The sequence below is a fragment of the Oxyura jamaicensis genome, chromosome 4, assembly GCF_011077185.1.
Source record: "Oxyura jamaicensis isolate SHBP4307 breed ruddy duck chromosome 4, BPBGC_Ojam_1.0, whole genome shotgun sequence".
NCBI lineage: Eukaryota > Metazoa > Chordata > Aves > Anseriformes > Anatidae > Oxyura > Oxyura jamaicensis.
The window spans coordinates 83,617,284-83,642,178 of NC_048896.1; the positions used below are offsets into that span (position 1 = coordinate 83,617,284).

A 24,895-nucleotide genomic window follows, 5' to 3' on the forward strand; every position below is an offset into this window, starting at 1 on the left:
GATCCCAAGAACCTCTTAAACAACATTTCCAGCTATTTAAATATACTATTTATATACCTGTTGTGTTTCTCTTAGGCTTACCATGATCTGTTAGAGAAGCATCGGCAGGCTCAGTGGGAACTGGAAGAGGAAGATGACTATGAGAGCACAGAGGCTGTTGCAGTTCTCTACAAGGTACCACCTCTAGTGATATATGTTATTAACTAAAATAATTCTGAAGATCCACTAGCTCCATAAGACAATGTTTGGTCTCAGGGAGGGACTGGAGAATTGCAGAAGAGATCATAGCTTTTCCAGGAAGCTAGGTTGGCAAAACAGATTGAAACAGGATAGTCCTTCCCATTATCTTGCCTTTTCTATTATATTCCCAAAACAGTATGTTTCCTAACCTTCTGTAAGTCAGAAAATACCTAAATGATCTGCCAAGATGTGCTACCTGAGTGGCTGACAAGTCTGTAATAACATTTAGAGTATACTATGCCTGGCGTTAGTATCAGGAGAGAGACTTCATTTATGTGCCATAATTATCTCCTCCATACCATGGCAGGATTATACTATTCTTAGTTAACTTCACTACATGTCCAAAAATAGTTTTCTCATCTATTTTTCCTCTCAAAAAATTATTTTGACACTCGTTAGTTCCTTGAAATAAGTTCAGATCTTTGTTATAAGTAGTATTTTTACACCTCTTAATCTTACTGATTTGGAAAATATGTAGATGCATCATGCCTTTGCGTCATCTTTAATTATTTTCTGTCTGTACTGAAAAAATAAGATAACATGATCTATCTGATGAAGACCAAAAGCGTATCTGGCAGTGACCTTTAATTAGGCTGAAACTAATCACTTTCAGCTCAACAGGATCCTTGTCGTGATTAATTATGACCAGATCAGGGTGTTATGGAAACTTGTAGTCTCCAGCACATCAAGACAAGATACCCACACAATCTTAATTAGCACTGTTCCACATGCACTTTTTGAAATTCAACTGAAAAAAAAAATAAATTACTATATTTAGAACAAAAAAAAACAGTTTTTACCATGGTTTTATGTAATAAAGCAAACAACAGGGTGTTTGAAAAAAAACTACAGCTTTGGAGAAGGAAAATATTTGCTTGGAGGGCTATACCCATGAATCAGAGTAGATTAATTGTAGAAAACTATTTAAGAAAAGTTAGCATGTCTCCTGATATTACTGTGAGCGCTCAGTTCTCCAGAGTTACTGACTTCTTCTCCAGCTCCTTCTTCATCTCACATGAAGTCTCTGGAGACCAACCATTTTTTTTCCCGTGCACAGTTTCACTTCATTTGTAAAATTATATTGCTTTCCTTTGTTGTGTACTCAGCTTTACTGACACTAAAACCAGACTGAATATCCTACTACTTTCTGCAGTGTAGCTAAGTTTTCTTTTGCATTAAAGAAAAATTGGTTTGGGTGAATTAAGTGTTTCTAGAATTGCCAAGTTGCCAGGAGAACTGCACAAACTCTAACTCTGCCAATTCACTCAGCTCAAAGCCATTATGCTCCATATTACAGCTGCTCTCTTATTCCTAGACCCATACAAATACTGCCAGACATGAAAAACTTCAAGAAGTACTGTAATCCAACTGGCATCTATTGGATGAGGGTCCACAAATCTTGTTTTCCAGCTATTTTTACAATAAAACATTTTTATTGTGACATTTAACATGGTGCACAACTGCACTTTACTCCCTTAGCCCTAAATGCAGATACTACAGGCTGTTTCAGAAGGGCATACCACTTCTCAGTATACCTTACAAGCAGCATAAGCTAGAAAGAAGAGAAAATACAAGAGCATAGCCCTACTATAGATAAAAGGAACTGCTCTGACTTCTACAGATGAGGGAAGTGCAGTAGTTAAACAATTTGCCTATTACCCAGGGCATAAAAGTAAACATAGATTTAACACTGAGGGAAGGAATTGCATCTCACAACCACAATGCCTTTGCTTCTTCCGCTGTTTCACCACACTTTCAGAGCAAAACTGCACCTTGGACAACCAGAAACCTTTCCCTGAACAGCAGGCCTTCACCTCTTTGCTTAATTTCTTCATCTTTCTGCTAGGGAGAAGCTACTTATTCCAATGGTGAGGGCAAGACACTCCTGGGAAGGCAAAAAGAATTTGAGATACTCCACAGTGCAGTGGTGTGACTACAGCTCAAGTAGACCCAAGCAAGCAAACATTAGACTAACCAGCTGGTACCAGCAACCCTCCCAAGGCAATATTCAGCCCTGTGCTTCAAGAGCAATGTCTCACTTGGGTTTGAAGCAGCTAGTTTGTAGAAACAGCTGTTTGGGGCACATCTGCCAACACTGCAGAGCTCCACATTGTTGTTCCAGAAGGTCTGTACTCCCTGTAGCTTAACTGATAGTCATTTGCTTTGCACTCATTTGTAGGGTTTGGACTCTGCTGTTGCTGTTCTACCACAAGCTAGGAAGAGGATAAACTAAAGACTTTTTTAAACAATCTATTGTTCACTTAATCTCCATGTTTTCATAATTGTCAGCATGTGTTACTGAATAAGTTAGAAGAAAAGACTCTCAACAATTGAGAGTTCAGTTCAGTTGCTTTTTATCCCTCCAGTAGAAACTGAAGCCTAGTAATATTACTGAAAAACTGCTTGAAACTGTATAGCCACATTAGCATGCTCTTCATGAATGTAGATAAATAGTCCTCAGCCTATGGTCCTCAAGGCATCCAAAGACTGCAAGATGATTTCAAGAAGATTAATTCATATATTTGTAAACACAGTCAGAGTGGAAAAAAACTAGAAGTAGTTAAATGTTTAGCATTAAGTCTAATTTTTATTTTGTTGCAAATAACAATTAGCCCTCCAAAGCTGCACATGGTAGTTATGCTTCCCCCCCTCCCAACACACACACACAAATTAAATAGCCCCTGGATTTAGGAGAAATAGGACTGAGGTGTGCTACTAGGATATAATTACCTAAACCCAAGAGGAGCAAAGTGTTACATAGATCACAACTTCTCTGTCCCCACAAGCAGCACGGTCTTTTGCTTGCTCGGCCAAGGCACAGAATTTTCAAGAGCTGCACCCTGACAGATTCACTTGGCCAAGCACAGAAACCCAAGTGCCTGGGCATGGTCCTAAACTCATGGTCCTGGACTGCTGTATTTAAAGATCATTACACCTTTTTTTCAAGGGAAGAGGACTTGGCAAGACTCAGACCTGCCTTCCCCAAGGCCCAGCTCCACACCCTCAGAACCATTCTTTTTGTTGTTTCTCACCTCACATTTCTACCACCCTTTCTAAAAACTTTTATCACCTCTGTATTTACTTTTATGCTCTTCAACCTGCAGTCATTTGCAGCAGCTGTTTCCACATAGTTGAGTGTTTTTTTTCTTTTTTTTTTTCTCTTTTTTTTTTTTTTTTTTTTCTTTTTTTTTTTCTTTTTTTTTCAGTGTCAGATTGTGGAGACTTCTTAACAGCTCTTCCTAGGATAGTGTAATGCATAAACATGATCATAGCCACTAAAATGCTACTTTGTGGTAGTTTAAAAGCAAATCACCAAAGCCCAATTCCCTATAAGAAGCTAAAAAACAATTTGGTCTTTAAATTGTAGGTTGTCTGGCTTGTATGTGATAAAAAGTTTAGGTCCTCCTTTTTTCCTTCAGTTGCACACGAGTGTTACTTGATTTCTTTCTGCAGAGTTACCTTGGTTTGTCCTAGTATAAGCAAGCAGGAAAGCAAACCTGACAGATGTAGTTTCATGAATAAGTAGGATATTCTGGGTACTGGATGAATAAGTGAATATCCTAGATACAGAAAAAAAAAGATGTCACTTCGCTACAAGTGCCACTCACTTGTGGGAGAACAACCTCATCTTGTTCTCACAATGTTCTTCTAAGCCCTTCTCAATTTTTTTTTTCATTTTTTTCACCTTTTAAACAGTTTGTGAGTTCATTGAGATTTATGTAGCCCTGTAGCACTACCATACCCTGTGGTGCTACAGTACGTTAAATAATTATTCAAAGTGGTGAAGAAATATATAAAAGTGCAACGGTCTGGAAGCTGACTGTGTTTGCAAAGAATAATTGAGTAGGTTGTTTTGTGTACACATGAATAAATCAATTAAAATGGTTTAACTAAGGTCAGTGGAATCTGTTGATGCCTCAAGTGAATGAAGGAGTTCTATTTGGATTGTGTAGGACTTTTCAGCCATAGCAGTGGATTAAAATAGTGCACTGTAGGTGAGTAGTCTTGGGTCTAAGCACAGGCTCTGTAACTAATTTCTGAAGTGCGAGTTGAGGAATGGGGGGCAAGTGATTTTGATTCTTGCAGTATGTCATAACTGAAGGAGGAATTGTGTAAGAGCTAATGGAAGGGCTTAGCCTAATACTTTCAGTAAACATAGTCTTCAGAGTTCTCCCATACACAAGGGATACTGTGTCACAATAACAGTTTTGTATTGGCTTCAGTAGCTTTTGAGTTGGAAAATTATTACTGTAATTTTCTTTCACAGGTCAGTTAAAGCATCTCCTCCTCCCCCCATACCCATTATGTTCTCTTCTGTTTTTCCTGAGCTCTGGGAAAGATTAATGAATAGCTCCTTGCAAGTCTGTCTCGAGTTTAGCATATGAGAGAGATGTTAACCAGCCTTTAATCTTTTCTTGCTCCTTTTATTTATTTATGTATTTATTTATTTATTTATTTATTTTGGTGAACTACCTGCTTATGTCAGCAGGAAGGGAAAATTGAAAAGAGTGGTGGTTAACAGCCCTTTATTAAGAAAACAGACATGCAGATTACACAAAAGGAAATCAATTAACAGACAGGAATTACATAGTCCCTCATAAAATAATTATTTTTCCTCAGCCTTAACATCAAAATCATAAAAATACACAATTTACTGTCATTTATAATTACTCTTTGCTGATAGTAGTTCACCAGAACATTATTTCATTTGACTTGACAGAACATAGAAATGCACAAGAATTTAGATTAAAAGCTATTAATTAGTGAGTATTATCAGCAGGCAAGGCAATAAACATTTTATGAATGGGTAAACATTGAATGTGAGGTTGAAACAAAGTATTTGATGTTTTCCTCGGTTAATAGGAGGGGAAAAATTATCTCTGTCAAAATGATGAGTACAGATTCTTAGAGATTGGCTCGTTCATTGCTTTCCTTATATAATTTCATTAACATTAGATATGGTTGGGGATGCTTTCACAGAGTGGATGGCATGTGTGGCTATTCAGAGCTAGCTGCTTTTCAAGCTGAGTCACATACAACTTGTCTCAAATGCTCAGTTTTGAAAATTCTGCCATGTGACTTGACACAAAAAGGCTGAAAGACTATGTGATCTGGTAGATTAAATATGTGAACACTTATCACATGAACTCAATCTAAATCCAGGTTGGGGGACTGATTAAATTTGGTCTGGTCATTTCGGTCAAAGCTTTGAGCTCCTTATCTCTACTATGTTTGCACATTCAGTTACAGTTCTGAAAATGTTTGTTATCGTTGTAGAATCATACCCAAATGTTTCATGCATTAGCCACTACCAAAGTTTACATGAAGTATATGAGTTCATAGCTGTGTACTACCTATAACCTTGATAGAAGTCCTAATAGCCTTCTTGGCCTTTCCTATCTTACTACCAAACAATCTGGATCATTCTGGGTGCCCAAAGCAGTTGCCAGGCCTCAATCAAGAGTCAGCAATGAGCTGAAGAAATTCAGCCCAATTGTAGGTATGCACAAAGAGTCACTATGAACATATGTGCTGATACGAAATACAAGGTGTCTGATATGGATAGGCTTATTCTGATGTTTTCTTCTTGTCTTATCGCATAAGAAAGTGTTTTATCTCTGTATGGATTCATAATTTGCTAATAGTTTGATATAGTAAAGGATATTGCCATATCTCAAGAGGCACATTTCTAAAAAGCACAGAAAGTGAAGGTTCAAACTTCCTCCTTAATTAATCAAGGAGCAATGAGAGGGTAAAAATGTAATTCCAAAGAACTCCCATTCAATCTTATTATTATTATTATTATTATTAGCTTGTGCCTAAGGATGACTTCAGTGTCATTATGTTGTCTTGGTGTCAAGACTTACAAGCAGGGTGCAGTTAGCCTTCCAGAATTCTTGTGGAATAGAGGAAGAAATGTATGCAGTCAGCTTTTTCCCACTTAGCCTGAGTTTATGATGGAAAGTATCTTCTGGTGGCCAGTGGTGTCCAAGAACATTTGGAATTATTTTAGGATGTATGATCTACTGAATTTCTTCCCTTAATAAGACACAGTATGGGTTGGGAGATGAGTCTCTTGCCCCCTAAACAAGTGTCCTAGCCTTTGGACTTCCAGAGATGCAGAAGTGTTCTACAGCTTTGACCAGAAATGTAAGTTATTTTAATGAAATGTTGCAGTATCCGAAGTTAACAAGTAACTATCACAAGTCAACAAATAACTATGCAGTTGCCTCTTAGAGATAATAAATACTAGACAGTGGCATTTAAAATACAATGCAACCAGCCTTTCTAAATATATTTTCCTGCTTCACAATTTAATTATTTGTTTTAATTTTGCATGTAGGAACCCTTTAATCATTTGTCTTTAAGGGAAAGCATTAATACTGATCTTTGGATTTGTAGTGAAATCTGATATTTCCCTTGGTTTTTGACAAAATTATATATTTACTGCCTTGTTTGAAATTCAGATACACTCATCATTTCAATCTGAGCCCATTTTATTTCTGCATCTACCCTGTGGTATCTCTTTATGCTTGATGAATTTCTCTTGAGATTTTTTGAAAAGCTTTCAGATTGACTGCCAGGTACTACAAACAGGTTCATTCAACGTTGCAATCAGCTATTCTATTAATGGAATCAATTTGAATAAATTTCATTAAGTTCTACAAACAAGAAATGGTATATTAGGAAGTTTATAGGAACTATTTTGTAGGGGTTCTAATCCAAAAATAAGATGCTAGAAGCAGTAGGATTTCTTACTGTTTTTTTGTTGTTGTTGTTGTTTTTCCTATAGAAAGCAGCCTTTATAATATGCAGCACACTATCTTTGTTTCAGATGGACTTTATTGCTGTTTCATATTGAGTATATTCCTTAGAGTACAAATATTTTGAACTATTCTCTTAGTTTGAATCATACTCATAGAATTAAATCACATCCACATTTTTTCCCTAAATGGAGACTTAACCATTTCCCCTACCAAATCTTTTAAGGCCATTCCACTGCATTTCTACAAGTGCTGCATTAAACAGTGTAGCCATCACATTGTGCATGTGTGGTATGCTCTCTGTGTAGGGCATGCTGTAATGTTAGGGCTGTAATGTACATATTATTATGTGTTCAGGTTAAAAAAAAAAAAAAAAAAAAAAAAAAAACAGTGACCAGCTGAAGAGAAGTTAGTATTTTGATAGTCATCACTGATGGAGGTTTATTTTGTGATCCCAGATTGCATCTGAGACCGGTAAGTGCAGGATTTGTGTCCTGCACAGAACAGAATTTATAATAGAAGTTGAAGTGTTCAGTACTGTTGAAAATCACTCTCAGAGGGACTTAGAGCACTTGACCAAGCTTCCTGTTCATTTGCCTGTTGGCAGCATCTGTGCGATGAAAAGTATGTACCACTCAGTCCTGTTTGTCTTCCATGTATTTGCCCAGCTTTGTCCTTTCTAAAGGAACTGTTGATGTGAAAAACTGTTCCTGGATTTCTAGTCCTGCTTTCTTGTCCTTTCACACCAATTTCAGCAGAGGACCATGAATTATCTTGCAAATAATTAGGCACCTGTGATCTGAAGATAGCTTTGCCCAGCACACTAACGAGGTTGTGTAGTTAAGTATGTTGTGGGAACAGGATGTAGTCACGGTTTTCCTGGGTATCTATGTTCCCACTCTGGTAGCACCAACAGTAAGTATAGAGTATAATTTGAAGCTGCAGGGAGTGCAAGCAGAATGCCATTCAACTGATCTTTACAAAAAGGCAACAAGTAACAAAATGCATTCTTTAGATTCTGTGCAAAAGATTCCCTAGTAAATAATAATACAGGGCTGTCAGCATGCCAGGGAAATGCTATCAGTTCAGAAGCAAAATGTGGTGCAAAGCGATTTAGTTGCCGTAGATAGAACTCTGTTTGTTTAAGAATAGAGTTCCTTAATACCCTGCCTGAGATCTTTGGAGATTGTGATAGAAATGCCACAGACTTCACTAGGCTTCCTCTGAACTATTTTAGACCCAAAATATTTTTTTATATCTGGGAACACCCAGTAACAGCAGGAGAATTAAATTGTCTCAAAAGGCAAGAACAGCTCAGAGAAGAGATGGTTTACTGAGACAGAGTGATTTTTTTATTTTTTATTTTTAATGTGGTATGTGGATTAGAAAAATAGGATCTTTATGTTAAATCCCAGGATTTAGAGCCTTGAATTCTAAAATAAAGCAGCAGCAGAAAAAACTCAAACCATTTTGCATTAGTGTTGACAAGGTAAACCATGTCCACAACTAAACAGATCTTTAAGAAGATGGTATGAATGCTGCATCTCGTTGTAACAGGAGCTGGTAGCTAAAATAATTAAAGAGGAGACAGAATCTACCTGTGCGGCATAGTGCCTTTGCAGTGATACATGCAGCCTAAGGCACTTCTGTGCTGTATGGGGGCACATTTCAACCAATAACTTAGGACTGGCGTAGTAGATTTAATTCCACGTTTCAGTGTTTCCCAGTGCCCAGTCTAGTTGTTTAATCTGGGAGATTTTAGCGGAACAGACATAGCTACATTCAGTACCTACCTGCACAGTAGGCATTTGTGGACAGGTATCCAGAATTCTTTGGACTGCAGTTCCCTGTAAACCCATTTTCAGTTTATTGCAGAATAGCCGTTTAGCATTGTCTCCCCACTGCCCTGTTCCCATGCTGCCAGAAACACCGTGAGACCAAGTTTTCCATGCATCCACAGAGTCTGGCCCCAGCGTGTGTGCCAGCAGCAGCAACCACGGGCACCAAGCAGGTCCCAGCACAGTCACTCCAGTGTCACCTCCAGCAGTAGAGGTGTCACCCAGCACCCAGCACACCGCTGGGTGCACTCTGACCACAAAGTGCCTCAAACCAAACCACCAAAGAGTGAAGAACTTCACTTTTTGACAGAAGTTGTTGCATACTAAGCAGGCTAGCCCAGCCAGCCAAACCATTCGTAGTAAGAAAAGGCACTGCATAGAGAAATATATCACTGGTCAGACGTTACCCTCATGACACTGTCGTGTCCAGATTGTGAGCAATAGCCAGAAATGAGAGAAGTGTTACCAGAAATGAGGTATCCAATTGTATCTCCAACTGTCATTTCTGGCCAGGACCCAGTCAGAGGTTAAACAAAGTCAGTGGGAGCTGGATTCATAAAATTCTGCATGTTTTTAACAAGTAAGAGAGTGGAAGAAACAAGACATCTCATCTCAAAGTTGTAGTGAACACTTCTGATAGTGTTCTGCCTCAATTTTATCCATAAGAAGAGGTTGCTGCAGGGAGCCATTAAACTAAGCTATTTATTGTTTGTGAAACAGCTCATTAATATGGTGATTAGCATCCTACAGGGATCCCAGGAGGAAAATAATAATTTAGTATTCAGTGCACAGCTTGGGTATTTTACAATAACTGAGACATACAAAATAAATTAAAAAAAAAAAAAAAAAAAAAAAAAGAATTAAAAATCTGTCCACTCAATGGGTATTGATAAACCTAAACACTGAACAAGTAAAGGTTCTGTGGAAACAGTATGTGAAGCCAAAATTGATCATTAAGGGGGCACATGCACAGAGCCAGATTTAACATGCAGCCCAAATTCTGTTCATTCTGAGTAATTTGCAAATTTAACATCCTTCTTTATTTATTTATTTATTTTTATGAAACCACATCTAGAAATTGGAATGGGCTCTTAGACAATAACACATTATGTCAGTGTGTCCCCCAGACCAGACAAGTCCACTAGAAATTTTCATGTGTATGAGCTGTAGACAAATGTTTTTGACACTTAGATAAATATGACTGTACTTCTTTTGAGAGGTTCTGTGTTTTAATCACTTAAGAGACTGTGATTAAACATATTTAAAGGAAAGCTACAGCTAGAAGGCTTGACTTGGTTTTGCAAGAGAAATGCTGAAAAGAGTTTTTAAAAATATTAACTGTATTTTACAGGAACAGAAATAAATTTAAGTATTTTCAAGAGGGCTAACAGTGATTTACAGTGAAAGCCAAATCTTGCAGACAATAAAGCTTTTTTGATTGATACGATGATGGTGAACTCGCACAAAAACAGCTCTTCATGCTGCTGGAGTACTGCAGTGTCTGTGTGACCTTTCCAATGTCTTTGTTTTCTCTCTTCCTCTAGGGAAAGCTACCTGCACTCAGTTATCTCAGGGATTATCTCAAATTTCTAGCAAGTTTGCAAAGGCAGCTCATATCATCACTGTGTATTTGACATTGAAATTACAGGTTTTGAAAAGATTTAGTAGCTTGGATGCCATCTGACTAAATCACCCAAACTCCTCTTGCGAATGAAACAGGCTCAGCAATTGAAAACCAGAAGATGGTTGTTTTCTTAGGCTTGAAGCTGTTCTGTATCAAGATGGATTTGAATAATTCTGTCCTTCCAGAAGACACTGAAGAATGTCATACACTATTAACATGACTGGTGTCAATTTTGTCCACCTAAATGTCACATTGTCCCTTTTAACTCTTCCTTATTTCTTGCCTTTACTCATTTTATGTCACCACCGTTAAAAATATGCCTATAAGGTGTTGTGCTACAAAGGATTCTTTCCACAGAGACAGGCAAAATCTGTGGGATTTACAACACCTCACTACAGCCAGAAGAACATGATATTAGTTGCATTGCAGTTGCATGTGGACAACAGTTAGGGTTCAAGATCTTGTGCTAATGCCACTATTGCATTTGAAATGCCTTTGTGTGCCTTAAACCAAAACATTTATGTTGTTGCAGGTTCCGTCTGCAAAACCTGGTCTAACTCATGCATTACTGGCATTGGATTTTATCTCTAGGAGTTACTGGTCCAATGTGTTAACTGAGACATGGTTCCCTCACTGGCACTGTACAGCATGCAGTCATACGGCTCCAAAGGGCCATAACGTTCGCTTTCTTACCTGCCTCATTTTGTCCCTCTTTGTCCCCCTAGGAGCTGTATTCTAAAGCTTCCAGTGTTTTAGCAGAGTTGGTGAATGAGCTGTTTCTTCAGACCCTGCCTGTTATGACCGGCCTCTCTGTAAGAGAATGTGAACTGTCGAAAGAGGAATGGCAGGAGAATTTGGTCCCTCAGCTGGAGAAGTGGGACACCCACCACCAGAAACGCTGGAAGCTTTTCCAGGAACAGTTACTACAAGAAAAAAAGGTAAGACCATATCACATTTTGGGACCCCAGGTTCTGAAAACAGAGCTATGGAAAGAAATTGTCAAGGTACTAATCTGTGGGGAGTACTTTGTGTATAAATATACAGCTCAGATCCAGACTCAGGATGGGCAGTTTGAGCTGCATTATGAAGTGAATATATATGCTGTGCATGTAGACTTAGCATAGAGGAATCAGAGAATAATTACTGAACATCTGTCGACGGTGTTTGACAGCTTTGTCAGCACATAAACATTTTTTGGCAAGGCTTCTGTCTGATTTCACAGTGTCCTCAGCTCTTGAGCATCTACAGAAACAGTACAAAAAAACCCTTCATCTGGTTCTTCTGGAGAGAGTACATGTGAGTACAGTTTACAGGAAAGGAAGCCTTACAATGATAAATGTTTCTTAATAATTTCTTTGTATTAATACTATAATAATTGGAAACACATGATAAACTTTTTATATAAAACGTACTCTGAGGAGGTGAAGAAACACACATCCCTCTTTTTTGTTCTGTTTGTGTCCAGCACAGGAGGTACTGAGACCAGAGGAGAAAACCAACAGCAATGAATTCATGTTAGGGCTCTTTTGCCTGGTCCTTCCACTGTCCTACTGAATCTCAACCATTGCTCAGGGCCGGAGGGGATGTACTTTAACAGCAAGGATAAACCCCACAGAGGGGGTAATCTCAAATCTATTTTTTTCTTTCCAAAGACACTTTATGCATTCCTCCAGTACTATCATTTTACACAGTATGTACAAATATCAAGTGGAGAAACCAGCACCCCTGGGATTGCTTCTCAAGAGATTAAAAGGATTAGTTTGTCTCCAGCAGTCAATTGCTGAATAATAGTTCCTTGGACAGCACTGTGTGATGAATTCATTGTATATGATTTCAGATATTCCAGTAATAGCATAGGATAGTTAAAATAAAACATTGACTTTACATACTTTCTGTGTACTGTAGCATTCATAATATTAAGCAGATGGCTTCCTAGTTGGGAGAATTAAAAAAAAATAAAATAAAATAAAGGATTTGCTTACATCATTAACAGTAATTACTGAGCTATAGGAAAATTCACTTAAACAAGGACATAGCTTTCACATTGGTCGCTGGGTCACCAGCACTGTAGCTGGGCATTCTTCAGTGTAAAAATTGCCTGAGCAACAGACAGAGCTTTCCTAAGGATGAGTGGATAAGTGTGGGATAAAATGCAAGAAGAGGGTTTCTCCTGTTGGGAATATGTATGATTCTTCAAGATGATAGTCTTTGCAGCTTTTTTCACTTACACATGGCCTTTCAGAGGTAGTTTGAACTAAACTGGAAGAAAGACTGCTATATCTCTATCTAAAGAGAGTGTGCAGGAAAACAACTACTCTACCAAGGCTAGGCTGGCAGGTTTTCCTGTGTAAACAAGTTTGAAAAGTATCACACAACTCACTATATTACATTTAAATGCAAAGTGCATTTATTGGCACATTCATAGTATAAAAACAGCATCATGTACATTTAAACAATAAGTTGACACTTGTATCCTACTGAAAATAACACAGCTTTAGAAAAGGAGAGCTCAGACATTTGTGGCAGGTGATCATGTCATCTGGGAGATCCCATAGACATTACAGTGCTGGATATGTCAGAAGATCCATAAATCAACATTCATACTGACAAGCCTTTTAATTTATCAGGCATTTTCCAGCAGGAGATAAGTCTCTCATTTTCCTTTTGATAAATATGATACACTAAGAGTTACATAGTCACCTGCTTTACAGGTCTTGGAAGCATACCACCAAAAAGCTTTTCACCAGGATATTTAAGCTTTCCAAGGTGGCTCAAAAAGACATTTTTCCCATTTACCTGAACTACATTTATTTTGAGATTACCTTTCCTAGCATTTATACATATCTGGAATATAATGTGCTTTGGGGAAACAGAATCGCTTTTGTGCTTGAAAAGGAAAATTCAGTTTCATATTTAACTTTTGTCTTGTAAGCTTGACAATGTAAGTGAGGCAAAATATAGGAATTTAGGAATAAAAGACTAATGAAAATAAATAATGAGCATTTTCCCACATAGCTCCTACTTCATGATGTCTCTGGAAGAGCACTGCCGTCTGTTATGCAGAGCAGGCTGCTGCACTAGGATAAGGTACTTGTTTGACATTCAGTGTGCATCACACACCATCTACAGGCTGTTAGAGAGAAATTGCTTTCCTCTGATTTTCTGAAGAATCTGTGCTAAAAATGTCAGTTGCAGAAGAAAGTGTGCTTACTTGGGTCTAATTTGCTGTTTTATCTGAAGTCTAACTCAAAACATTTATGGGTTTCATTACCTACTAAAGGCATATTCCACACATTTATTGCCAACGAGTAATGCTTAATGTTAACTCTGCTGCAGAAGGTCTTACAATGGACTTGTTGCCAGGAGACAAAACAGAGAAACTTACAGAGACAAAATGGGGTGAGGAGGTTTCCATCCAGTCGCACACCATTGCTTGGCACCCAGAGAGGTGAATCAGCATCTGCTTATCAGGCTTGACATGCTGTGCTTTTTTGCCTTCTCTTTGATTTACAGATACTGATTTCTTTCACAGTGATTGGAATGACTTCAAGTATCCAAACATTCCTCAGAGCTTTACTCTGCCATTGACGATGATTTTGTCCCTGGTTTTACTGGTTAAATGCGGGCTAGGAATCAGAGAGCCCAGCTCTTTTCCAGTCATTGTCAGTGTTTAATAGTATTTTGGAGACAGGCTATAGTGGACAACTGTGGGGATGGAAAGTAAAGTGATGTGGGATGCCAGCTCAGGAGAGGTAAGAGCTGGCTGTCCCACAGGGGACAGTGCTGTTCCCTTCCAGGTAGCCCAGGCTCAGCCTGACTTTCTTGTGGCCTCTCAGCCTTTTTGGTTCTCCACTCAGTGCTCCCAATGCCAAGCCATAAAGGAAAAAACGTGACACAGGTACAGGATTCCTGTCTAGTAGTGTTGGGTCTCGAAGCAATGTAAGGCCATTCCCAAGAAAACAAAAGTTTTGAAAGGCAGCTGGCAGCTTGGCCTGGTACTGGAAGAGTAGTGCAGTGCATCAAATCACTTTTCCACCTGGCTAGATTAAATAGTTGTGTCTGTATTGCTATTTATCTGCCATAAGCCAGTAGCCTCAAATTAAGATTCCCTTCAGTGTTGCATTTGGGTCTGTATGTGTGAGTTCTTCTAGGGTTTGGGGGAGTCGAAAATACCCAGCCCTCCAGGTTTATCCCAGTGAGCAGCTGAAGTACTGCTTCCAGTAAAACATGCAATAACTTTTCTGTTCCTACCCACAGCTGATCCTTCCCTTCTTGATCATCTTGTTCCTTTTGGAAGTAAAACACTGGCTTAGTATTTGGTCCAAATCTCAGTCTTCCTTACTTAACACCCCTACTTAAATGCATAGTAATGCCTATTCTTTCCTCTTTTTTCTCATACTACTTAATGGCTGGTGTATTTGTACTGCTAAGTTTAACAACAGTGCATGGGGGGAATTTTTTTGATGTGTTCTATGCTTTCTGTTGGTCTCAGAGGACTGAAGAGACCCAGTATAAATTTTGCATACAGATTATGTTAGATGCGCTCTCAATTAAAAGGTGACTCATTCTTTTCCTCTAAAAGAAAGTCTGTGTTCACCACTACAGAACTACACTATTTCCTCATAAACAGCAAGGAGAATTCCTACTGCAATTCCTAATACAGTCCCTGTCTGTTATCATTCTGAGTGTCTTTTTGGGTAGGTTTTCTGGGCAGCACCTGAGATGTTACATTTTTGTTTCTTGACTGCAATATTATATCATTTACAATTCCAAAAACCTCTCCTGTATCTTGGTGGTCTACATCTGATTTAATCCATGTGATGTTGGAGAGCAGGTGGGCAGACAGGCCTTTCAAGAACAACTTCATGATGAATACCAAGTCTTCAAAAATAATGGGGAGCCACACCTGAGTCACAGGCAGTGTCTCATTGAAAAAGCTCCTCCAGAAAGTAAAAGGTCATTTTCAGCCCTCTTTTAATTGCTGAAAGAGACAGTAAAATATGCAGTGCAATGTTTCAGCTTGGTCAACCAAAGAATTTACTAGACACGTGCAGAGTGTTGTGAAACACTAGGGAACCATATCCAGAGCTGCTAAAGGGGAATACTGATACAGCTATTATTGGCATCTGTCCCAGTGATACTTGGAGACCTGGTAGACTTCAATTTGTCACTTGCAGTATGCAGTTGGAGATGACACTGTGCCTGGCTGTGCTCTCTGATTTTCAGAATCACCCAGGCTCAAATCAGTTGAGGTCTGGCTACCCAGACACATCTTGCAGCTCCTTGTGAAAGTAGCTCAGGGGGCTCCCCAGCACCATGCAAACTTAAGTGCTGTGCCTCTCATGCCCTTGCCATCTGTAATGTTGACTGCCAGCCCATACTTCCCAGGCACCCCGTGCAGGAGAACGTGCTTTGGTAAGGTTTTCTTCATGGAGAGGGAACAACAATATGTGCTGCTGTGTGTGCTGCAGAGAATGCACTACCCAAGGAAAGAGATGCATTTTTCTTTTAAAGCCAAAGATGTAGTGCTTTCTGATGTTCTGCACTTCCCTGGGGATTTAATTCTGTGTTCACATATAAAGCCTCTCCTGCACAGATCACTGCTTCCCAGGGAAAAGACTATCAAATCCACTATGAACGTCCAGGACCACTCCTAATACCTTGCACTAAGAGAGGCTGCACTTACACATCTAATTCTTTGCTGGACATATTGATCTAGTGAAATCTTGCTGTCTACAGTAACAGAAAATTTACTCCCTCATGTTCTGAATGAAGATGGAACATGAAGTAAAGCTGTCAGAGAGCCGGAGTATTATATTTAATTTAGGACTCTGCATATGTCTGCAAGCAACCTGCTTTTACCCAGCTGCCAATGTTGCCTGATATATACTCTTCATCTCACAGTAATGGAGTTTGGGCCTTACAGTCATTTCATCTTATGGCGTATTATTCATTAAATGTTGGCAATACACTAAACAAAATCTAAGTCTGTATCTCCAAAAGTTTACAGTCTAACAGCGAGTCCATCAAAACATTTCAAGATTAAATTCTTTGATCTAAATATCACCTTGAAGGAGCTGTAAACTCACAGTCCTAAACCTAATCACATCATCTCCATTTCTAACTATTAGCATTGCGTACTATGCACAAAGTGAGATGAAAGATATTTTTGTTAGGTGAAAGTAAAAACTACGTTTCTGCTAGTGAAAAAAATGAAGCAGCCCACTGCAACCTGCTGATAAGAGTCGATGCAGTATTTTGTGCCACATTGTTCTTTTTTCCATTGGTTCTCTGTTGGTGAAACTAGAGAATCTGCAGGAGACACAGCTCAGGGCTGATCCAAATCCGTGCAGTTTCTTTTCAGTGAATTTTGATTAAGACTTTGATCACTAAGAAAAAAAATATTCCTAAGAAAATAATTTAAATTCAGCGTGAATTTGTTTCATGGAAGAGGGGAATTACTGTTTTTAACCAAAAAATTGGTTACTGTTTTTAACCAAAAAATTAAATAAATAAATACATGTTAGATAATTGATTCATCATATGGTCACTGAAATCAGAGTATCTTACAGTTGCGATTTTTTTCCCTGCTTTTAGCTATGGATAAATGAATATGCTCTCTGTGCTGTGATGCAAAAGCACCTATCTGAGAAACAGGAGAAGATAATTCAAGGTGTCGTGAGCAGACTAGGCTGCCTCAGTGATGAGTAAGTATGTTTTTATCAGTAAGCAGTACAGTAGAATTGCAATGCTGCATGCACAGATAAAAACCCATGTATATTACATTGCAGAAAGCGGTGTTGAGGGATTCTGAGCATCCTCAGAGAGAGACAGTTTCTGTAGGTTTTAATCTGATTATTAAAACAAAATGCTGACAGATAGGATGATTCCTGGTAAGTCAAAACTAAAGCCTTTGATTTGTCAAGTGGTGTACATTCTATATATCTGTTCATATGTTTGTGAGTTATTCCTAATCTTGAACCAGGTTCGCTTTTAACTCTGTATCTCATGCTGAAGTTGGATATCCATCAATATAAAATGTTCAGTTCAGGACCATTCAGCTCTACCTTTGATTTCTGCTATTAGAATACTACTGACCATAACTGTGCATGTAAATGACTCCTGTCTCGCATTCTCTGTCTATATTCACCAAGGAAGCTTTCAGTTTTGTCTCATCTTTGTTCAGCTAAAGTCTCATTGAGAGACATACTTCTCAATAAATAAATACATAAATAAATAAATAGAATTTGTGTTATCTGCCTTACTTTGCTTAAGATAACAAATGACTTCATTCATCATAGTATCCACATTATCAAAGATCAATGCAGTTAAAGACTTGACTATCTGGAATATTGGTGTTATTGCCAATGCACTCCTTTATTTCGGCTCTGCTTCTCAGTTCAGCCTCCCCTTTTCATGTTCTCTGACTTCAACATTGCCCAAGATTCAGTACCTAGAGAGCTCGTTGCACACAGTAAGTAGAGACGCAAACCCACCTTGACGAGTATCATCCCAAATGTGCACACAGCACATTTCATTCATTTTGTCCATAATGTACTTCAAAATGTGTTCTTCTTTTGAAAATTCACCAAAAACTTGCTCTAGCCATGTCTACTCTGCCAGCTAACACTGTCCCCTTCAGTGTCTCATCAGAGCATGCCCCCTTGTTAATCCAGGCAATGCATTTTCTTCAGCTTGAAATAACTTTCCTGTAGGTCTGATTACATTCTCCTTTCATCTTATTTCAAGTCTCTTATTTTAAAAAAATGTAATCACAGATGCTTATTTATATTTTTTCTTCCTATTTTTATTTTAATTTAACTTCAGAGTGATAGAATTATATGTCTATCACAGTGTTATCCATTCATTACACCTGAGAAACATTGTAAGGCATGCTTAGAATGTGTGAGATGTCACAGAGTGAAGAGTAACTGTCATCTTTCGTCAATGACTTTTCCTGAGCATGGGTGTGCAAAATCAGCAAGCAGCTTATCTGGTTGATTTTTAATGATCTTTTTTTAACAGGTCTGTTAACTACATATTGCAAAAACACCGCCTCCTGCTGTGTACAGTACTGAGAAGGTTAACTCTTCGAAGCATTGGAATGGTAGCTCTGACCCGCATGAGGATGTCCAGGAAGAAGAGCTTGCTTCAGGAGCTCAGAGAGCAGCACATCCTGCAGAAGGGCTCTTCCCACTGCCAAGATGAAGACCAATGGCAGCTGCAGAAGGCGGTGGTAGGTGCAGTGTCCCGGTGGTTTTTGTCCAGAGTCATATGCTCTGGTGTCTGGCATTAGAAGTAACCACAGGTGAGATCTAAAAAATAACAATGTTCAAGTTCCAAATAAAAAATACTGTCAAAAATGCACACACTCTTGACATAGGAGATACCAGAGTGTGCTTGCTGTAGTTTTAAATTCCCTCATATTTTATCTATTGCCTATCTATGATAGGTGTTATCTTTCTTTAGTGTGAAAGTTACTATAGTAAGCTTATTCAGTTACCAAATCTATATAAAAATACTAATTAAAACAAGTCATGGCAACATGTATAAAGGACTTCTATGTAAGTTACTGGTTTAGTGTAAGATAAATTCCTACTAACTCTTCCAGAGATCATAATATGCACTTGAAAATTTCTTAATCAATATCAGAATAAATTATTTAATTCCTCCAACATACCTAGGAAGTTCTATACTGTTGTCATTTTTCATTCTTCTCTTTTCTTTCTGCTCTGTCCATGAGATGCTCAGCATCCATTCACCTGACATCCTCTAAAATAATCTGATTCCTGTAGATTGAGAAATGGGAGAAAGTTAAGGGATTTTTAGACTTGATATTTCCGCAGGTCACTTTCATATCTATTTGTGACCGTGTTTTTAGAGGTACTCTTCCTGATTAATATTAGGTTTTGTAGGTTATTTATTTATTTGGACTGGATACTTAGCTAGAACAACACTGCTTTGCTGATGTCAGCATCAGAGTAGTATTCCCAGCTGGCATCAGTGTTAGCCCCTGCCCAACCCAGTGCTGCTGCACATCTGGGTTGAACCCATCCAACACCTCGTTGCTCTGTGCTCCATGCCATCACTGTGCAATTAGCAGAGAATTAATATTGTGCATGCCTCTAATTTTGATGTGCATAACGTGAATGCTAATTCTCCTCTTCAAAGAGGAATGAGGAAATTCTGTCTGCTGCCAGTTTCATATTTGATACTTCTACTGAAGTAATTCATCTTAAGTGTGAAAATCTCAAAATATCATTAACCTTCACAAGAAGTAAAATAAAATACAAATGCATATGACTGCATTCCACTTGTTTCTGCATTTTTGTGCTTTCCACTGTTACATCTCACTTAGTTCCCACAGGGACATTAATTGGTTCAATCACTGTGTTCCCTAGAAAAATGAAATCTCTCCAGGTATTACTGTTATTTTGGTCTCTCTCCATTACAACCTCTTTCCAAGGCCAGCTAAAACCAATCTCACAAAGACATGCCTAAAAATAAACATATAAAATCCTTGCTGCCAAACAAGTAGAGCCTAGGTGTGGAACTGTGAAAAGTCAGCAAGAAAAAAAAATGTTAGGAACAACCTCCAAAACTAGAACCAACATATAAGGAGTTAAGGAAGAGGTTAATTTTTAGACACTCAACCAGAGTTTAAGACATACTATGTTGTTTTAACTAAATTTAATTTAAGCTTGTTCCAATTTTAGGCTGGTGTAGATAGTGTTATGCCAGTCTGTTTATTTCATATAAAATGTAAATTTTATTCAGGAAAATACCCCTATAAAATGGTCAGAATGACATAACAAAAAAAAAAAAAAAAGAGAGAGAGAAAGAGAGAATCAGTTTAATGGTATTCCAGCTGTCTTTAAAAAATATCAAAAGCATGTCTGAGCTATAAATGAAGACATGTCAGAATAGCCAGCATTAATAGGGACATCATTATTTTCCACGGATGAATGTGGGCAGAGCAGGTTCTTTTCCTACTTGCATTTTTTATTTCCAAGAGGGAATCAAATAGGTAGTGTTGAATCCTGCAGAATAATTTAATTATATTTAGGCTTAAATGAGAGTATTAGTATAAGAGAGACATCAGCAACTCAATAGAAGGCAATCTGTGGAAGACTGTGATACACATAAGAAAGAAAGAGCAGGTTATTCTGCTGTGTCCTATTGTGTGCTTAAGAGAGTTTAGAGTGAAAGTGGATTTAAAAAGAAGCATAGAAAATGGATGGTCCAAAGGACTCAAGGGACTGGAAGCCTTAAGAAGATGCATCTTCTGAAGTGTCCATAAGTTTTAAAACTGGTATAAAGTATGTGAACAAGGAATAATTTTTCACTTGTTTCTGATTTCTTGTTTCTAATAAAAGAACAAGAGAGCACCAAGCAAAGCTACTAGATGGCAGGTTCAAAATTAAGAAATAAGTTAAGCCATAGAACTCACCAGGTGCCCAGAGTGCAAGTGGTCTCTAAGTGCTATTAAGCACATTCGTGAAAGGCTGGAAATACAATTATGCCAAGTTTTTCTCAGGTAGACCCCAAACTGAGTGTTCAAGAAACATAACTGCATGCTTGCCTTGTTCTTCTGCTCTTTATCAAGGTATCCACAACTATCCCTTACTGCTTTCAGGGTATTTGAGCTTCATTGCTCATATTTTTAATGGAAATAAGACCAAATTCAACAGTACAGAACACAAAAATGGGAATGCATCACTTGGAAATGACTAGTGGACAGGATACAGCTGTTACGCATATTATGACACAGGCAATAGCTTTGGTGCCAAGACAAATATATTAAGTGGCTGTACTGGAATAATGCTGGGATTACACATAATTATTTAAAAGAATTATACTGGAATTAAATGACTGTTCTGAATTATGCTGGAAATTAGATTAAGTATTAAAACAGTAACATTCTGAGTGGCTGTAGGACTTTGTTTTACAATGATGCTAACTAAATTTGTGAATGCATTTAAATGTCAGTGCCTGCTATCATTTTGTCTGATTACCAGGAATCCCACATTTTGGAAGAGGAAGAGAAGCTTAAGGAAGAAACACAGCAAACCCATTTAGAATTTCACCAGCAGTTAATCACAGAAATACAAGAAGCTCTTCAGTTTCTTCAGCAACACATGGAGCAAGTGATTGGGCAAACACTGCTACAGCATGCCCGACAGGAAGCTGGAAAAAAGAAATCGGATGATGAACAAGACTTCAAGGTATGGAACTGTTCAATAGCAGCTTTCTTAACAAATTGAGTACTACTTTAATAAATTGGAGGGCAACCTTATGTATATGCGTTACCCTATGTCTAGAAGTATCAACAGGAAAACATTACAACCTGTTTTAAAACTGAAGATAACTTGCTGTCTATTTACAAACTTAACACCAATGCCAACCTGCTGTATTTTTGAGGGACTCACTGGAGCAGTGAAAAGAGGTTTTACTAAACCAAACCCCCGAACATAAAAAGAACTGAGAGTTCTTGATGAAAGAAAATCAGAAACATGAGGAAGAAATTGAGATTATCTATTGATAAAGATTTTGAAGTTAATTAATAGTATTCATATATTAATAGCTTATTAGATATATCAAATAGAGTAAATTGTCTTGTAGATAAATACATAAAAATTAAACTCAATTCATAGATTAATAAATAGAATTGTTGTAAATATTTCGATTTTCTGTATAAAGGAAAATTGCACTAGAATTACACATAGGTTAATTTACTTTGCTGGCAGTTGGGCTGACAGGCAAAATGCGCTATGGAGATCGAATAGATAGAGGAATGGTCCCTTCCTAGATGTAGTTGAGGCACATTAGAAAGATTTTACTGTAATTTTTCATGTTGAAATGTTCCGTGGATTAATAGAAATACCAGTTTTCCAGCATATCAGTATGTAACTTTTTTAAAGCACAAAATTCACAATCTTTTATGCACATTACAATTAAATTTGGTGTTCAGTTTTAGGCAGATCAAAGCACCTAGTTTTTGACTTAGAAAATGAATTATTACTTGTACTGTCTAATGCAGGAGAGGCTGGTGGAAGCTGCTGTAGAAAGCGTATATGGGACCAGCAATAATATCAGTAGACTGGTGCAAAACTACTACCAGCAGGTAGGAAAAATCACAGAAGGCTATGAAGGGAAAAAAAATCAGCAATTGAAATCCTTACAAGGTATGTATATTAACTGTAAGATAATACTTGCTTTTTAATAGATAAATTCATTTTCTTATTGCTGTAAAGATCTCGTAAAGATAACAGAAATAAATTATTTAAATCAAGCAACAAAGTAAAATGAATGTGTAGGTCCATTTCCATCTTTGAAGGAAAAGTAGTAGAGCTATTATTATCAATAATTTCTTGGATTGCAGTCATAGATGCAGGATGTTGTTACTCAGAGTTTCGTATAACCACACATAGGATAATAACTTAGTGTCAGAGATTATAGTTTAACCATGAATTCAGATTCACCAAGCTAAGATTGGAGATACTACCACCGTCACAACCACCAGTAATTGATTTTCTGGTTCTCTAAAGCTTAACGCAAGGCAGAAGGATTTAGAATGCTGACAGTTGTACAAGTCTTAGGTTGTACATCCAACCTGTACTATGACCACAGTTCAACTTACTATATTTATGTATGAAACTAAAATGAATTAATGGATTAAATACTGATAGGGAGAGTGAGAGAGTATATGACTGGAGTCTACAAGTTGGATCTTTCTCCTATAAGGGAGGATATCTGTGTCTGCAGTCCTCGCTCCCATGTTAGAAAACATAAGCACCATTGGCAGACAGTCTGCTTCCTCTGAGGTGACTGCCCCAAGTTTAAGAAGGAGATTCTTATATTTATCTCTTTTTTCACTCTATGAAATGTTGTTCTCTCTGAAATAGAGGAGATTCATCGGAGGATCAGCAAAAAGTCATTCCTCTCCTGGAATGAAGCATGAATTTATGAAATTATGAAATTATTTCTTAACTGTCAACCATGACCCTCTCACAGGTTGTGAAAATGCTGATGAGGTTTATGAACTCCTGGATCCTACAGAAACCACCACACCACAGGCACTTTTCCTTTGAATTATTTCTAATTGTTCAGTTCCTTTAGGACAGGAAAAAAGCAAGCTGTGATTATTGATTTCTTCTGTAAACACTCTCCCCTCCCCTGGATAGAGGCTGTTGGCTTTAAACGAAGATAGCGAGTTAGGAGAATGGCAATAGCATCTAAGGCTAAGTATTTGAGACACATGGAGTGGATAAATAAAAGCTGTTTTCAAAATGAAAGTTAGCAATTTAAAATAAATCTGATTCTTTAACCACAAAAGGGAATTTTTGAAGAGAAACAGGCCTATCCACTCAAGGCTTGGGTCCAGAGATAAGGCATACTTGAGATGGAAAGATTCGTGAGCCCCAGTAGATAGCTATGCTTACTGGTTACAGGAGAACCAATGTGTTTTGCAATGTCCTGTTGTGGATCTTGAAGCTTTTACTATTGGAAGCTGAAGTAAAAGGGTTAGGCAAAATCTGTGCAGGGATTTTTGATGATTTGTGTTGTAGACATTGGCAGCCAACAAGGCATCCAGTTAACTCAAGTTCTCACAAAGTCTCACTAAAGACTTCTTTGGCCCTGATTCAGCCGACTACAAACAGAGTCTGAAATCCCTTAGATTTGGGTTGCTTTAAGCAGGAATTACAACAGAAGCTTGTTCCAGAACATTCCTCTGATGTGAACTGAGCTGATCCAGTATCATTACATACTTGCATGTTTTGCTTCATTGGCATTTTGGTATTGCTGTCTACTGGTTTCCCAAATAGCCTGTGAGACCTGGAATACCAGTCACTAGAGCCACAATCAGCCTCGTAATTGCTCTTTTAGATAATTTCTATCTCCTACTGTTTGTCTGGATATATTGTTTCAGTGCATTGATGTTCCATGAACTATGAGAAAGAAAATTAAGTGTGTAAGCAGCTGCTAAAAGAGCACATTTTCTTTTCAACTGAGGAAAAATAAAATCCTTTCTTGCTGCAGTGTAAGCCTACAGGCATGAGGGAAGATGAGAGAATTTATGTTGGCAATAAAAGCAGGCGTGTGTTAGATTTGGGTGGCCAGAGAGAAACCAAGCTGAAACTGAAAGGTCAAATGAACTGGTACAATGAAAAAAATACTGCAAACATATATGTGCATACTCTAAACTGGCTCAGTTTTTCTGTAACAGCTCCTTCAACTCCTTCTGTTTTGTTGGTATCTTTTGTATTAGGAATGAGCAGTGGGTCTAATGAGTGTCTCTGATATTTAGTTCACATAAGTCCTTTTTTAACCTGAGTCCAAATCTGTGATTCAGACTGCATGTCTTTCTCATTTCAGCTGTTGTATGGCCCCCAGAAGCACTTAAATTTCTCCCTGTGATTCTTAACAGC

General features: G+C 38.0%; 1 protein-coding gene across 4 annotated transcripts in view; it reads left to right on the forward strand.

The window, feature by feature from the left end:
• Positions 1-24,895, forward strand: part of EVC (EvC ciliary complex subunit 1) — a 54,263-nt gene that overhangs the window by 22,872 nt on the left and 6,496 nt on the right. For all 4 annotated transcript variants that reach the window (XR_004750092.1, XR_004750093.1, XM_035323579.1 and 1 more), the window contains exons 11-16: positions 76-174; positions 11,192-11,404; positions 17,064-17,173; positions 18,492-18,702; positions 21,485-21,691; positions 22,507-22,651. Coding sequence is in view for 2 of the 4 variants with exons in the window: in XM_035323579.1 (XP_035179470.1) it covers positions 76-174; positions 11,192-11,404; positions 17,064-17,173; positions 18,492-18,702; positions 21,485-21,691; positions 22,507-22,651 (985 nt within the window). In the remaining 2 variants the exon portion in view is untranslated. The remainder of the gene's footprint in view (positions 1-75; positions 175-11,191; positions 11,405-17,063; positions 17,174-18,491; positions 18,703-21,484; positions 21,692-22,506; positions 22,652-24,895) is intronic.